This window comes from Antedon mediterranea, chromosome 3 (genome assembly GCF_964355755.1).
Source record: "Antedon mediterranea chromosome 3, ecAntMedi1.1, whole genome shotgun sequence".
Classification (NCBI taxonomy): domain Eukaryota; kingdom Metazoa; phylum Echinodermata; class Crinoidea; order Comatulida; family Antedonidae; genus Antedon; species Antedon mediterranea.
Genome location: NC_092672.1, coordinates 16,530,303 through 16,546,600, shown reverse-complemented (window position 1 = coordinate 16,546,600; position 16,298 = coordinate 16,530,303). Strand labels below are relative to the sequence as shown.

Here is a 16,298-nt window from a genome sequence, read left to right as displayed (position 1 = left end):
CTCTCTCTCGCTGATCTATCTATCTATCTCTCTCTCGCTGATCTATCTCTCTCTCTCTCGCTGATCTATCTATCTCTCTCTCTCTCTCTCTGGCTGATCTATCTCTCTCTCTCTCTCTCTCTCTCTCTCTCGCTGATCTATCTATCTCTCTCTCGCTGATCTATCTATCTCTCTCTCGCTGATCTATCTCTCTCTCTCTCTCGCTGATCTATCTCTCTCCCTCTCGCTGATCTATCTATCTCTCTCTCGCTGATCTATCTATCTCTCTCTCGCTGATCTGTCTATCTCTCTCTCTCTCTGATCTATTTATCTCTCTCTCGCTGATCTATCTATCTCTCTCCCACACTGATCTATCTATCTCTCTCTCGCTGCTCTATCTATCTATCTCTCTCTCTCTCTCTCGCTGATCTATCTATCTCTTTCGCTGATCTATCTATCTCTCTCTCGCTGATCTATCTATCTCTCCCTGATCTATCTATCTCTCTGTCGCTGATCTATCTATCTCTATCTCTCTCGCTGATCTATCTCTCTCTCGCTGATCTATCTCTCCTCTCGGTGATCTATCTCTCTCTCGCTGATCTATCTATCTCTCTCTCGCTGATCTATCTCTCTCTCTCTCGCTGAGCTATCTCTCTCTCTCTCGCTGATCTATCTCTCTCTCTCTCTGATCTATCTATCTCTCTCTCGCAAATCTATCTCTCTCTCTCTCGCTGATCTATCTATCTCTCTCTCGCTGATCTATCTCTCTCTCTCTCTCTCTCTCTCTGGCTGATCTATCTCTCTCTCTCTCTCTTTCTCTCTCGCTGATCTATCTATCTCTCTCTCGCTGATCTATCTATCTCTCTCTCGCTGATCTATCTCTCTCTCTCTCTCTCGCTGATCTATCTCTCTCCCTCTCGCTGATCTATCTATCTCTCTCTCGCTGATCTATCTATCTCTCTCTCGCTGATCTGTCTATCTCTCTCTCTCTGATCTATCTCTCTCTCTCTCGCTGATCTATCTATCTCTCCCTGATCTATCTATCTCTCTGTCGCTGATCTATCTATCTCTATCTCTCTCGCTGATCTATCTCTCTCTCGCTGATCTATCTCTCCTCTCGGTGATCTATCTCTCTCTCGCTGATCTATCTATCTCTCTCTCGCTGATCTATCTCTCTCTCTCTCGCTGAGCTATCTCTCTCTCTCTCGCTGATCTATCTCTCTCTCTCTCTGATCTATCTATCTCTCTCTCGCTGATCTATCTCTCTCTCGCTGATCTATCTATCTCTCTCTCGCTGATCTATCTCTCTCTCTCTCGCTGATCTATCTCTCTCTCGCTGATCTATCTCTCTCTCGCTGATATAAATCTCTCTCGCTGATCTATTTCTCTTTCGCTAATCTATCTATCTCTCTCTCGCTGATCTATCTCTCTCTCGCTGATCTATCTCTCTCTCGCTGATCTATCTCTCTCTCGCTGATCTATCTCTCTCTCGCTGATCTACCTCTCTCTCTTTCCCTCTCGCTGATCTATCTATCTCTTTCGTTGATCTATCTATCTCTCTCTCGCTGATCTATCTATCTCTCTCTCGCTGATCTATCTCTCTCTCTCGCTGATCTATCTCTCTCTCGCTGATCTATCTCTCTCTCTCTCTCATCTATCTCTCTCTCGCTGATCTATCTCTCTCTCTCGCTGATCTATCTCTCTCTCGCTGATCTATCTCTCTCTCGCTGATCTATCTCTCTCTCTCTCGCTGATCTATCTCTCTCTCGCTGATCTATCTCTCTCTCGCTGATCTATCTCTCTCGCTGATCTATCTCTCTCTCGCTGATCTATCTCTCTCTCGCTGATCTATCTCTCTCTCGCTGATCTATCTCTCTCGCTGATCTGTCTCTCTGTCGCTGATCTATCGCTGTCTCTCTCGCTGATCTATCTATCTCTCTCTCTCGCTGATCTATCTCTCTCTCACTGATCTTTCTATCTCTCTCTCGCTGATCTATCTCTCTCTCGCTGATCTATCTATCTCTCTCTCGCTGATCTATCTCTCCCTCGCTGATCTATCTTCTCTCTCGCTGATCTATCTCTCTCCCTCTCGCTGATCTATCTCTCTCTCGCTGATCTATCTATCTCTCTCTCGCTAATCTATCTCCCTCTCTCTCTCGCTGATCTCGTTATCTCTCTCTCGCTGATCTATCTCTCTCTCTCGCTGATCTATCTCTCTCTCTCTCGCTGATCTATCTCTCTCTCTCTCTCGCTGATCTATCTCTCTCTCTCTCTCTCGCTGATCTATCTCTTTCTCTCTCTCGCTGATCTATCTATCTCTCTCTTGCTGATCTATCTCTCTCTCTCGCTGATCTATCTATCTCTCTCTCGCTAATCTATCTATCTCTTTCTTACTGATCTATCTATCACTCTCTCACTGATCTATCTATCTCTCTCTCTCGCTGATCTATCTATCTCTCTCTCTCGCTGATCTACCTATCTCTCTCTCGCTGATCTATCTATCTATCTCTCTCTCGCTGATCTATCTCTCTCTCTCTCGCTGATCTATCTATCTCTCTCTCTCTCTCTCTCTGGCTGATCTATCTCTCTCTCTCTCTCTTTCTCTCTCGCTGATCTATCTATCTCTCTCTCGCTGATCTATCTATCTCTCTCTCGCTGATCTATCTCTCTCTCTCTCTCTCGCTGATCTATCTCTCTCCCTCTCGCTGATCTATCTATCTCTCTCTCGCTGATCTATCTATCTCTCTCTCGCTGATCTGTCTATCTCTCTCTCTCTGATCTATCTCTCTCTCTCTCGCTGATCTATCTCTCTCTCGCTGATCTATCTCTCTCTCGCTGATCTATCTCTCTCTTGCTGATCTATCTCTCTCTCTCGCTGATCTATCTCTCTCGCTGATCTATCTCTCTCTCGCTGATCTATCTCTCTCTCGCTGATCTACCTCTCTCTCTTTCCCTCTCGCTGATCTATCTATCTCTTTCGTTGATCTATCTATCTCTCTCTCGCTGATCTATCTATCTCTCTCTCGCTGATCTATCTCTCTCTCGCTGATCTATCTCTCTCTCACTGATCTATCTCTCTCTCTCTCTCATCTATCTCTCTCTCGCTGATCTATTTCTCTCTCTCGCTGATCTATCTCTCTCTCGCTGATCTATCTCTCTCTCTCTCGCTGATCTATCTCTCTCTCGCTGATCTATCTCTCTCTCGCTGATCTATCTCTCTCGCTGATCTATCTCTCTCTCGCTGATCTATCTCTCTCTCGCTGATCTATCTCTCCCTCGCTGATCTATCTTCTCTCTCGCTGATCTATCTCTCTCCCTCTCGCTGATCTATCTCTCTCTCGCTGATCTATCTATCTCTCTATCGCTAATCTATCTCCCTCTCTCTCTCGCTGATCTCGTTATCTCTCTCTCGCTGATCTATCTCTCTCTCTCGCTGATCTATCTCTCTCTCTCTCGCTGATCTATCTCTCTCTCTCTCTCGCTGATCTATCTCTCTCTCTCTCTCGCTGATCTATCTCTTTCTCTCTCTCGCTGATCTATCTATCTCTCTCTTGCTGATCTATCTCTCTCTCTCGCTGATCTATCTATCTCTCTCTCGCTAATCTATCTATCTCTTTCTTACTGATCTATCTATCACTCTCTCACTGATCTATCTATCTCTCTCTCTCGCTGATCTATCTATCTCTCTCGCTGATCTATCTATCTCTCTCTCTCGCTGATCTACCTATCTCTCTCTCGCTGATCTATCTATCTATCTCTCTCTCGCTGATCTATCTCTCTCTCTCTCGCTGATCTATCTATCTCTCTCTCTCTCTCTCTGGCTGATCTATCTCTCTCTCTCTCTCTCTCTCTCTCTCGCTGATCTATCTATCTCTCTCTCGCTGATCTATCTATCTCTCTCTCGCTGATCTATCTCTCTCTCTCTCTCGCTGATCTATCTCTCTCCCTCTCGCTGATCTATCTATCTCTCTCTCGCTGATCTATCTATCTCTCTCTCGCTGATCTGTCTATCTCTCTCTCTCTGATCTATTTATCTCTCTCTCGCTGATCTATCTATCTCTCTCCCACACTGATCTATCTATCTCTCTCTCGCTGCTCTATCTATCTATCTCTCTCTCTCTCTCTCGCTGATCTATCTATCTCTTTCGCTGATCTATCTATCTCTCTCTCGCTGATCTATCTATCTCTCCCTGATCTATCTATCTCTCTGTCGCTGATCTATCTATCTCTATCTCTCTCGCTGATCTATCTCTCTCTCGCTGATCTATCTCTCCTCTCGGTGATCTATCTCTCTCTCGCTGATCTATCTATCTCTCTCTCGCTGATCTATCTCTCTCTCTCTCGCTGATCTATCTCTCTCTCTCTCGCTGATCTATCTCTCTCTCTCTCTGATCTATCTATCTCTCTCTCGCAAATCTATCTCTCTCTCTCTCGCTGATCTATCTATCTCTCTCTCGCTGATCTATCTCTCTCTCTCTCGCTAATCTATCTCTCTCTCTCTCGCTGATCTATCTCTCTCTCGCTGATCTATCTATCTCTCTCTCGCTGATCTATCTCTCTCTCTCTCGCTGATCTATCTCTCTCTCGCTGATCTATCTCTCTCTCGCTGATATAAATCTCTCTCGCTGATCTATTTCTCTTTCGCTAATCTATCTATCTCTCTCTCGCTGATCTATCTCTCTCTCGCTGATCTATCTCTCTCTCGCTGATCTATCTCTCTCTCGCTGATCTACCTCTCTCTCTTTCCCTCTCGCTGATCTATCTATCTCTTTCGTTGATCTATCTATCTCTCTCTCGCTGATCTATCTATCTCTCTCTCGCTGATCTATCTCTCTCTCTCGCTGATCTATCTCTCTCTCGCTGATCTATCTCTCTCTCTCTCTCATCTATCTCTCTCTCGCTGATCTATCTCTCTCTCTCGCTGATCTATCTCTCTCTCGCTGATCTATCTCTCTCTCGCTGATCTATCTCTCTCTCTCGCTGATCTATCTCTCTCTCGCTGATCTATCTCTCTCTCGCTGATCTATCTCTCTCGCTGATCTATCTCTCTCTCGCTGATCTATCTCTCTCTCGCTGATCTATCTCTCTCTCGCTGATCTATCTCTCTCGCTGATCTGTCTCTCTGTCGCTGATCTATCGCTGTCTCTCTCGCTGATCTATCTATCTCTCTCTCTCGCTGATCTATCTCTCTCTCACTGATCTTTCTATCTCTCTCTCGCTGATCTATCTCTCTCTCGCTGATCTATCTATCTCTCTCTCGCTGATCTATCTCTCCCTCGCTGATCTATCTTCTCTCTCGCTGATCTATCTCTCTCCCTCTCGCTGATCTATCTCTCTCTCGCTGATCTATCTATCTCTCTCTCGCTAATCTATCTCCCTCTCTCTCTCGCTGATCTCGTTATCTCTCTCTCGCTGATCTATCTCTCTCTCTCGCTGATCTATCTCTCTCTCTCTCGCTGATCTATCTCTCTCTCTCTCTCGCTGATCTATCTCTCTCTCTCTCTCTCGCTGATCTATCTCTTTCTCTCTCTCGCTGATCTATCTATCTCTCTCTTGCTGATCTATCTCTCTCTCTCGCTGATCTATCTATCTCTCTCTCGCTAATCTATCTATCTCTTTCTTACTGATCTATCTATCACTCTCTCACTGATCTATCTATCTCTCTCTCTCGCTGATCTATCTATCTCTCTCTCTCGCTGATCTACCTATCTCTCTCTCGCTGATCTATCTATCTATCTCTCTCTCGCTGATCTATCTCTCTCTCTCTCGCTGATCTATCTATCTCTCTCTCTCTCTCTCTCTGGCTGATCTATCTCTCTCTCTCTCTCTTTCTCTCTCGCTGATCTATCTATCTCTCTCTCGCTGATCTATCTATCTCTCTCTCGCTGATCTATCTCTCTCTCTCTCTCTCGCTGATCTATCTCTCTCCCTCTCGCTGATCTATCTATCTCTCTCTCGCTGATCTATCTATCTCTCTCTCGCTGATCTGTCTATCTCTCTCTCTCTGATCTATCTCTCTCTCTCTCGCTGATCTATCTCTCTCTCGCTGATCTATCTCTCTCTCGCTGATCTATCTCTCTCTTGCTGATCTATCTCTCTCTCTCGCTGATCTATCTCTCTCGCTGATCTATCTCTCTCTCGCTGATCTATCTCTCTCTCGCTGATCTACCTCTCTCTCTTTCCCTCTCGCTGATCTATCTATCTCTTTCGTTGATCTATCTATCTCTCTCTCGCTGATCTATCTATCTCTCTCTCGCTGATCTATCTCTCTCTCGCTGATCTATCTCTCTCTCACTGATCTATCTCTCTCTCTCTCTCATCTATCTCTCTCTCGCTGATCTATTTCTCTCTCTCGCTGATCTATCTCTCTCTCGCTGATCTATCTCTCTCTCTCTCGCTGATCTATCTCTCTCTCGCTGATCTATCTCTCTCTCGCTGATCTATCTCTCTCGCTGATCTATCTCTCTCTCGCTGATCTATCTCTCTCTCGCTGATCTATCTCTCCCTCGCTGATCTATCTTCTCTCTCGCTGATCTATCTCTCTCCCTCTCGCTGATCTATCTCTCTCTCGCTGATCTATCTATCTCTCTATCGCTAATCTATCTCCCTCTCTCTCTCGCTGATCTCGTTATCTCTCTCTCGCTGATCTATCTCTCTCTCTCGCTGATCTATCTCTCTCTCTCTCGCTGATCTATCTCTCTCTCTCTCTCGCTGATCTATCTCTCTCTCTCTCTCGCTGATCTATCTCTTTCTCTCTCTCGCTGATCTATCTATCTCTCTCTTGCTGATCTATCTCTCTCTCTCGCTGATCTATCTATCTCTCTCTCGCTAATCTATCTATCTCTTTCTTACTGATCTATCTATCACTCTCTCACTGATCTATCTATCTCTCTCTCTCGCTGATCTATCTATCTCTCTCGCTGATCTATCTATCTCTCTCTCTCGCTGATCTACCTATCTCTCTCTCGCTGATCTATCTATCTATCTCTCTCTCGCTGATCTATCTCTCTCTCTCTCGCTGATCTATCTATCTCTCTCTCTCTCTCTCTGGCTGATCTATCTCTCTCTCTCTCTCTCTCTCTCTCTCGCTGATCTATCTATCTCTCTCTCGCTGATCTATCTATCTCTCTCTCGCTGATCTATCTCTCTCTCTCTCTCGCTGATCTATCTCTCTCCCTCTCGCTGATCTATCTATCTCTCTCTCGCTGATCTATCTATCTCTCTCTCGCTGATCTGTCTATCTCTCTCTCTCTGATCTATTTATCTCTCTCTCGCTGATCTATCTATCTCTCTCCCACACTGATCTATCTATCTCTCTCTCGCTGCTCTATCTATCTATCTCTCTCTCTCTCTCTCGCTGATCTATCTATCTCTTTCGCTGATCTATCTATCTCTCTCTCGCTGATCTATCTATCTCTCCCTGATCTATCTATCTCTCTGTCGCTGATCTATCTATCTCTATCTCTCTCGCTGATCTATCTCTCTCTCGCTGATCTATCTCTCCTCTCGGTGATCTATCTCTCTCTCGCTGATCTATCTATCTCTCTCTCGCTGATCTATCTCTCTCTCTCTCGCTGATCTATCTCTCTCTCTCTCGCTGATCTATCTCTCTCTCTCTCTGATCTATCTATCTCTCTCTCGCAAATCTATCTCTCTCTCTCTCGCTGATCTATCTATCTCTCTCTCGCTGATCTATCTCTCTCTCTCTCGCTAATCTATCTCTATCTCTCTCGCTGATCTATCTCTCTCTCGCTGATCTATCTATCTCTCTCTCGCTGATCTATCTCTCTCTCTCTCGCTGATCTATCTCTCTCTCGCTGATCTATCTCTCTCTCGCTGATATAAATCTCTCTCGCTGATCTATTTCTCTTTCGCTAATCTATCTATCTCTCTCTCGCTGATCTATCTCTCTCTCGCTGATCTATCTCTCTCTCGCTGATCTATCTCTCTCTCGCTGATCTACCTCTCTCTCTTTCCCTCTCGCTGATCTATCTATCTCTTTCGTTGATCTATCTATCTCTCTCTCGCTGATCTATCTATCTCTCTCTCGCTGATCTATCTCTCTCTCGCTGATCTATCTCTCTCTCACTGATCTATCTCTCTCTCTCTCATCTATCTCTCTCTCGCTGATCTATCTCTCTCTCTCGCTGATCTATCTCTCTCTCGCTGATCTATCTCTCTCTCTCTCGCTGATCTATCTCTCTCTCGCTGATCTATCTCTCTCTCGCTGATCTATCTCTCTCGCTGATCTATCTCTCTCTCGCTGATCTATCTCTCTCTCGCTGATCTATCTCTCTCTCGCTGATCTATCTCTCTCGCTGATCTGTCTCTCTGTCGCTGATCTATCGCTGTCTCTCTCGCTGATCTATCTATCTCTCTCTCTCGCTGATCTATCTCTCTCTCACTGATCTTTCTATCTCTCTCTCGCTGATCTATCTCTCTCTCGCTGATCTATCTATCTCTCTCTCGCTGATCTATCTTTCCCTCGCTGATCTATCTTCTCTCTCGCTGATCTATCTCTCTCCCTCTCGCTGATCTATCTCTCTCTCGCTGATCTATCTATCTCTCTCTCGCTAATCTATCTCCCTCTCTCTCTCGCTGATCTCGTTATCTCTCTCTCGCTGATCTATCTCTCTCTCTCGCTGATCTATCTCTCTCTCTCTCGCTGATCTATCTCTCTCTCTCTCGCTGATCTATCTCTCTCTCTCTCTCTCGCTGATCTATCTCTTTCTCTCTCTCGCTGATCTATCTATCTCTCTCTTGCTGATCTATCTCTCTCTCTCGCTGATCTATCTATCTCTCTCTCGCTAATCTATCTATCTCTTTCTTACTGATCTATCTATCACTCTCTCACTGATCTATCTATCTCTCTCTCTCTCGCTGATCTATCTATCTCTCTCTCTCGCTGATCTACCTATCTCTCTCTCGCTGATCTATCTATCTATCTCTCTCTCGCTGATCTATCTCTCTCTCTCTCGCTGATCTATCTATCTCTCTCTCTCTCTCTCTGGCTGATCTATCTCTCTCTCTCTCTCTTTCTCTCTCGCTGATCTATCTATCTCTCTCTCGCTGATCTATCTATCTCTCTCTCGCTGATCTATCTCTCTCTCTCTCTCTCTCGCTGATCTATCTCTCTCCCTCTCGCTGATCTATCTATCTCTCTCTCGCTGATCTATCTATCTCTCTCTCGCTGATCTGTCTATCTCTCTCTCTCTGATCTATTTATCTCTCTCTCGCTGATATATCTATCTCTCTCCCACACTGATCTATCTATCTCTCTCTCGCTGCTCTATCTATCTATCTCTCTCTCTCTCTCTCTCGCTGATCTATCTATCTCTCTCGCTGATCTATCTATCTCTCTCTCGCTGATCTATCTATCTCTCCCTGATCTATCTATCTCTCTGTCGCTGATCTATCTATCTCTATCTCTCTCGCTGATCTATCTCTCTCTCGCTGATCTATCTCTCCTCTCGGTGATCTATCTCTCTCTCGCTGATCTATCTCTCTCTCGCTGATCTATCTCTCTTTCGCTGATCTATCTCTCTCGCGCTGATCTATCTCTCTCTTGCTGATCTATCTCTCTCTCGCTGATCAATCTCTCTCTCGTTGATCTATCTCTCTCTCGCTGATCAATCTCTCTCTCGCTGATCTATCTCTCTCTCGCTGATCTATCTCTCTCTCGCTGATCTATCTCTCTCTTGCTGATCTATCTCTCTCTCTCGCTGATCTATCTCTCTCTCGCTGATCTATCTCTCTCTCTCGCTGATCTATCTCTCTCTCGCTGATCTATCTCTGTCTCGCTGATCTATCTCTCTCTCGCTGATCTATCTCTCTCTCGCTGATCTATCTATCTCTCTCTGGCTGATCTATCTCTCTCTGGCTGATCTATCTCTCTCTCTCGCTGATCTATCTATCTCTCTCTCGATGATCTATCTCTCTCTCTCTCTATCTCTCTCTCTCTCGCTGATCTATTTATCTCTCTCTCGCTGATCTATCTCTCTCTCTCTCGCTGATCTATCTCTCTCTCTCTCTCTCGCTGATCTATCTATCTCTCTCTCGCTGATCTATCTATCTATCTCTCTCGCTGATCTATCTATCTCTCTCTCTCTCACTGATCTATCTGTCTCTCTCTCGCTGATCTATCTATCTCTCTCTCTCGCTGATCTACCTATCTCTCTCTCGCTGATCTATCTATCTATCTCTCTCTCGCTGATCTATCTCTCTCTCTCGCTGATCTATCTATCTCTCTCTCTCTCTCTCTCTCTCTCTCTCGCTGATCTATCTCTCTCTCGCTGAACTATCTCTCTCACTGATCTATCTCTCTCTCTCTCGCTGATCTATCTCTCTCTCGCTGATCTATCTCTTTCTCGCTGATCTATTTCTCTCTCACTGATCTATCTCTCTCTCGCTGATCTATCTCTCTCTCTCGTGATCTATCTCTCTCTCGCTGATCTATCTCTCTCTCGCTGATCTATCTCTCTCTCGCTGATCTATCTCTCTCGCTGATCTATCTCTCTCGCTGATCTATCTCTCTCTCGCTGATCTATCTCTCTCTCGTTGATCTATCTCTCTCTCTCTCGCTGATCTATCTATCTCTCTCTGGCTGATCTATCTCTCTCTCTCTCTCGCTGATCTATCTATCTCTCTCTGTAATAAATTACCATTCCCTAACATATAGAGTAACATAGTATTTACATGAACATTCTAGAATAAGATGTTTTGATTTAATAAACCATGTATAATTAATAAGAACAATCAAGAACATTCCAGAAGTGCTATTAATAGAAACTGTAATCATGTAATAATGAGAAGTATAAAGAATGATCTAGAAGGATAGGAGCATCTTGTATATAAAGGGATGTAAACTATTGTAAGGTTGTTGGATTAGAGGTTGGATATTATATTGTAAAGTTATTGTGAAACTGTTGTTTAAAGTGCTTACTGGATTGTTGAAAGTTGAAGTTGATTGAAATTAAAGCTTTGTTTTTAAGTTATTTTACAACTTTGTGGATTTTGTGTGTATACTTTTATGTCACAAGGGAGTTCCTAAAGTATTTTCAACCGCTCGGAAACATACGTGAGAGGAGTTCGTGACATAATTTGGTGGCAGCGGTTATTTCGATCTACTGTTCGACTTAACTGTGTATTTATCTACAGTACTGTTGTGATATTTTGTGGTAGCAGTTTGATCTACTGTATTTTGCCATAGATTGGTGGCTGTTTAGGATCAACTGTACTTTTATTGATATTTTGAGGAAGTGGTACTTACGATACTGAGATATTTTACGGAAGCCGTGGTGCTACGTTTTGTTTAATCGTAAGTACACAAACATTGTTTTAAGAACAGTACATTATTTATTTGGAACAGTAGACTTGTGAACGTCTCGGTAACTACGATTAACTAGTAACAAGACCCTCATCCAGATTTAAAAAAATGGCTGATAAACAATCAACAACAAGATCCGGTAGAGAATACAGCGGCGGCGATGAAACTGATTCGGATGTAGAATCAGTTCAATCAATTCAACCTGAACAACAGGCAGAAGAGTCTGGACCAACCAGTGGACATAACCCTACAGGGGCTGACTCATTTTCAAAAGACTTTTTGTTGTTGATGCAGCAGCAAATGCAACAGCAGAATATTATGATGCAGCAGATGATGAAACAACAAGAACGTTCACGTCAAGAAGATAATGAAAGACGTCGGGAAGATATAGAGAAACAAGAACGTTTACGCAAGGAAGATATAGAGAAACAAGAACGTTTACGCAAAGAAGATATGGAAAGACAAGAACGTTTACGTAGGGAAGATATGGAGAAACAGCAAGCATTAGTAATGGCGTTAATGGACAAGCAAAAGGACAGTGAGGAGAAACGATTAAAAGACATAATGAGATTGAAGGAAGTTCAGATTGCAAAGCTTTCTGATAGTGATGATATTGAAAATTATCTCACTACGTTTGAACGTATTGCTAACACCTATGAGTGGCGAAAAGAACACTGGGTAGTAAAACTAATACCTCATTTGACAGGCAAAGCAAGAGCAGCCTATGCATCACTACCAGTGACAGAAAGTAACCAGTACGACATAGTGAAGAAAGCAATATTACAAAGGTATGACATAACTGAAGAGACATATAGGCAAAGGTTTAGGTCAATTAAAAAGAAAAGTGAAGAAAGTTATAGAGAAATGTATGTTAGGTTAAAAGATTTATTTACTAAGTGGGCTAGGCCTGCTGATAAAAGCAAAGATGATTTAGCTGAAATTGTTATTTTAGAGCAATTGATAGATATTATGCCCACAGGGGTACAAATTTGGGTTAAAGAACATAAACCAGATTCGGGATTAAATGCTGCGGAATTAGCAGATAATTATTTTCAAGCTAGAAAAGGTATCGATTTTGAGAAAAAGTTTCAAAATAGAAAACACGAAAATAGAAACAACCAGGAGAAAACAGTGAAAGGCACTCCTGAAGTTGACAGTAAGGGTAATAATAATCCCCCTGATAACTTTCATAAATCACAATCTGACGCTAGACAACCTCTCGTTTGTAGACGGTGCAAAAAAGTAGGCCACATAGAACGATTTTGTCGAAGTAAGGATGGCTTTTTGTCGACAAAGACAGATACTGTTTCAAAACCATGTACACCTTACATTTGTAGAGGCCTAGTTGAAGGATGTGATTGTGAAATTTTGATAGACTCTGGATGTGATATGACACTTGTTCATTCTGATTTAGTAGCGGCTAAGAAAATTAATCGCGCGGAGCAAGCTAAAATTACATGCAGGTGCGTCCATGACCATGTCCAAGCCTATCCTACTGCATTCGTCAATATTAAGATTAATAACGAAGACCATAATTTGTTGGTTGGCGTTTGCAGCGATTTACCAAGAGATGTAATTCTTGGTAGGGACTTTCCTAAATTTGGAGACTTATTAGGAAAGAGGGATAAGAATCATGATAGGCATAGTTTTGTTGCCACTAGAGATCATGCTAGAAAAGAAAAACTAAGAGAGGAAAACGAATTAAAGTCGGAAAAAGCTTCTGGGGTTATTTCACATCAGTTAGATGATGTGGTTAATTTTCAAGAAGAATTTGGACATTTAGATGGCCAACTACTCAGTAACAACCCTCCCAAGGAAAAAGTTCATAAAACCAGAAGTGAGAAACGAAAAGTTAGGAAAGAGTTTGCAAAAACAAAGGAAGCTCAATCTAGCCAAGATAGTGAATTAGACATTTTAGATATTGGCAGAGATAAAATTAAGGATTATCAGGTTAAGGATAGAACTTTAATTTCACTTCGAGAACAGATGTTAGTACAGAAGGATGATGACACTATAAAGATAGTCTGTAAGGATGGAATTTTATTTAGGCAGGTTTTCACTAAACACCAGACAGAACCAATAGAGCATTTAGTAGTTCCATACCCTTGCCGTAATAGTGTATTGAAAGTCTCACATGATATTCCTTTGGCAGGTCATTTAGGTAGGAAAAAGACATTAGATAGGATAAAGCAGAGATTCTTTTGGCCTGGTATTAGAAAGGATGTGACCGAATATTGTAACACTTGTGAAAATTGTCAGAAAACTTCAAAGTATAAAACTAAATTGAAGGCCCCGATGATTCCTTTGCCAATAATCAGTGAACCATTCCGCCGAATCGCTATGGACATTGTTGGTCCACTAGCACGGAGTAAGACAGGAAATAAATATGTCTTGGTTATATGTGATTATGCAACTCGATATCCGGAGGCTATCCCACTGAGAAGTATTGAAGCTCCAAAGATAGCGGATGAGTTGATTAAATTATTTTCCAGGGTAGGGGTACCAACAGAAATTTTAACCGATCAAGGCTCTAACTTTACCTCTAAGTTGTTGAGTCAAATTTATAAGTTACTTTCAATTAAGGGCTTGACTACTTCTCCCTACCATCCACAAACCGATGGATTAGTGGAAAGATTTAATGGCACCCTCAAGGCTATGATTAGAAAATTTGTTCAGGATGATCCCCGAGAATGGGATAAATTGCTTCCGTACCTATTATTTGCTTATAGGGAGGTACCGCAGGAGTCAACTGGGTTCTCTCCATTTGAATTATTGTATGGTTGGAAGGTACGAGGTCCACTTGATATAATGAAAGAAATGTGGACAGGCACGGTGACAGGTCCTCAAAGTGTGGTTTCACACGTTGTTAAAATGAGAGATAGGTTAACTTCAATGAAAGATCTAGTCCAGGAAAACATTGAACTATCCCAAACAAGGCAAAAACAAAAATATGATCAGAAATCTGTTTGTAGAGAATTTAGTCCAGGTGATGAAGTCCTATTACTCTTACCATCTAGTAACGATGCATTAGAGGCAAAATGGCAAGGTCCTTACAAGGTTTTAAGGAAACTAGGTCCAGTAAACTATGAGGTGGAAACTAATGATAAACGGAAAAAGTCAAAAGTCTACCACATAAATCTTTTAAAACAATTTCATCGTAGAACTATTGAGGTTATGCTGGCTATAAATGATGTAACTGGACAAGACGAGGGTCAGGATAAGGACATTTCTTGGTCAAATATTTCTAGTTCCAATTTAACCTTAGATTCTGGTGAAGGATTAGATGAATCTCAGCTTTCAGATTTAGCGGAGGTGTTTTCTGAATTTGACTCAGTGTTACAGGACAAGCCAGGGAAAACTACTGTAATAAAGCATGATATTGAAATGAACCTAGGGGTACACCCAGTTAGATTAAGAGCTTATCCAATTCCTCAGGCTAAGTTAGGCAAAGTAAAAGAAGAGATAGAATCTATGTTGGAACTTGGGGTAATAGAAGAGTCTCACAGTCCCTGGTCCTCTCCTTATATCATGGTACCAAAGCCGGACGGTACAGCTCGCTTTTGCGTAAATTACAAAAAAGTGAATAGCTTGAGCAAGTTTGATGCATATCCAATGCCTCGAATAGATGAAATAATAGGCAGGGTTGGTCCTGCTAAATTTATAACAAAGTTAGATTTATGTAAAGGTTACTGGCAGGTTCCATTAACTGAACGGTCAAAACCATATACAGCTTTTTCAACACCAATGGGTTTGTACCAATTTAAGTATTTACCATTTGGCTTGCATGGGGCTCCTGCAACGTTTCAAAGAATGATGGATCAACTGTTGCGCAAGAAAGAATCTTATGCAGCAGCTTATATGGATGATCTGGTAATATTTAGTCCAGACTGGGAAAGTCATATCCATCATCTTAGGGACATTTTTCAGACCCTCAAGCAAGCTAATCTGACAGTCAAACCTGCAAAATGTAGTTTCGCACATAGTAAAGTGCATTATTTAGGGTATGTAGTTGGAGAGGGAATGATACGTCCTCAAAAGACTAAGGTAGAAGCGGTAGTACAATGGGAAAAACCTAAAACTAAGAAGGATGTTAAATCTTTTCTTGGCCTGACAGGATACTACCGAAAGTTTATTCCTAATTATGCTGACATCGCAGCACCTCTAACTGATCTGACGGGGAAAAAACATCCAGATAAAATCAAATGGACGCCTGAGTGCGAAGATGCACTTGTAAAGTTAAAACAGGCGTTATGTTCAGACCCTGTGTTACGAAACCCAGATTTTAATGCAGAGTTTATACTGCAAACAGATGCGTCAGATCGAGGGTTAGGTGCAGTACTTAGTCAACTAGGTCCTGATGGTACTGACCATCCAGTATTGTATCTTAGTCGTAAGATGTTCCCAAGAGAACAGAATTATGCAACTATAGAGAAAGAGTGTTTAGCTATAAAATGGGCTGTCGAAAGTCTGCGATATTATCTACTAGGCAGAAAATTTAAGATAGTTACTGACCATCAACCACTCAAATGGTTGGTTGAAATGAAAGAGACAAACAAAAGACTAACTAGATGGAGTCTTGATTTACAACCTTATTGCTTTACTGTTGTACATAGAAGGGGTATTTCTAATGGTAATGCTGACGGATTGTCACGAAAACCATTAACTTAAGGGTTACTTTACAAATAGACAAAATAGGTTTTAATGTTTATAAGTTACTTGTTTCTTACATTTTGTTTGTAATGAGAATTTGGTTTTCACGTAATGTAGTTTGAATTTATATTCATATATTAAACAGGGTTTCTAGGTCGGAAATGTTATATTTTGCCACGTCCGTGTATACTTTCCCCTCAAAACTCCAAGAAAGAGTTTTGAGCTCAGAAAGAGGGGGGAGTGTAATAAATTACCATTCCCTAACATATAGAGTAACATAGTATTTACATGAACATTCTAGAATAAGATGTTTTGATTTAATAAACCATGTATAATTAATAAG

The 16,298-nt window shown here is 42.2% G+C and overlaps 1 protein-coding gene across 1 annotated transcript; it reads left to right on the top strand.

The window, feature by feature from the left end:
• Nucleotides 1–11,413: 11,413 nt before the first annotated feature.
• Nucleotides 11,414–15,973, top strand: LOC140044078 (uncharacterized). Its single transcript, XM_072088558.1, has 2 exons — nt 11,414–12,149; nt 12,258–15,973. Exons 1-2 carry the CDS (start codon nt 11,414–11,416, stop codon nt 15,971–15,973), a joined length of 4,452 nt encoding a protein of 1,483 aa, XP_071944659.1.
• Nucleotides 15,974–16,298: the final 325 nt, after the last annotated feature.

Bases quoted from the DNA above. Each gene is read 5' to 3' on its own strand.
- LOC140044078 (XM_072088558.1), top strand. From the start codon at position 11,414: ATGGCTGATAAACAATCAACAACAAGATCCGGTAGAGAATACAGCGGC. The intron at 12,150-12,257 runs GTGAAGAAAGTT...TTGTTATTTTAG, and splicing joins TAGGTCAATTAAAAAGAAAA to AGCAATTGATAGATATTATG.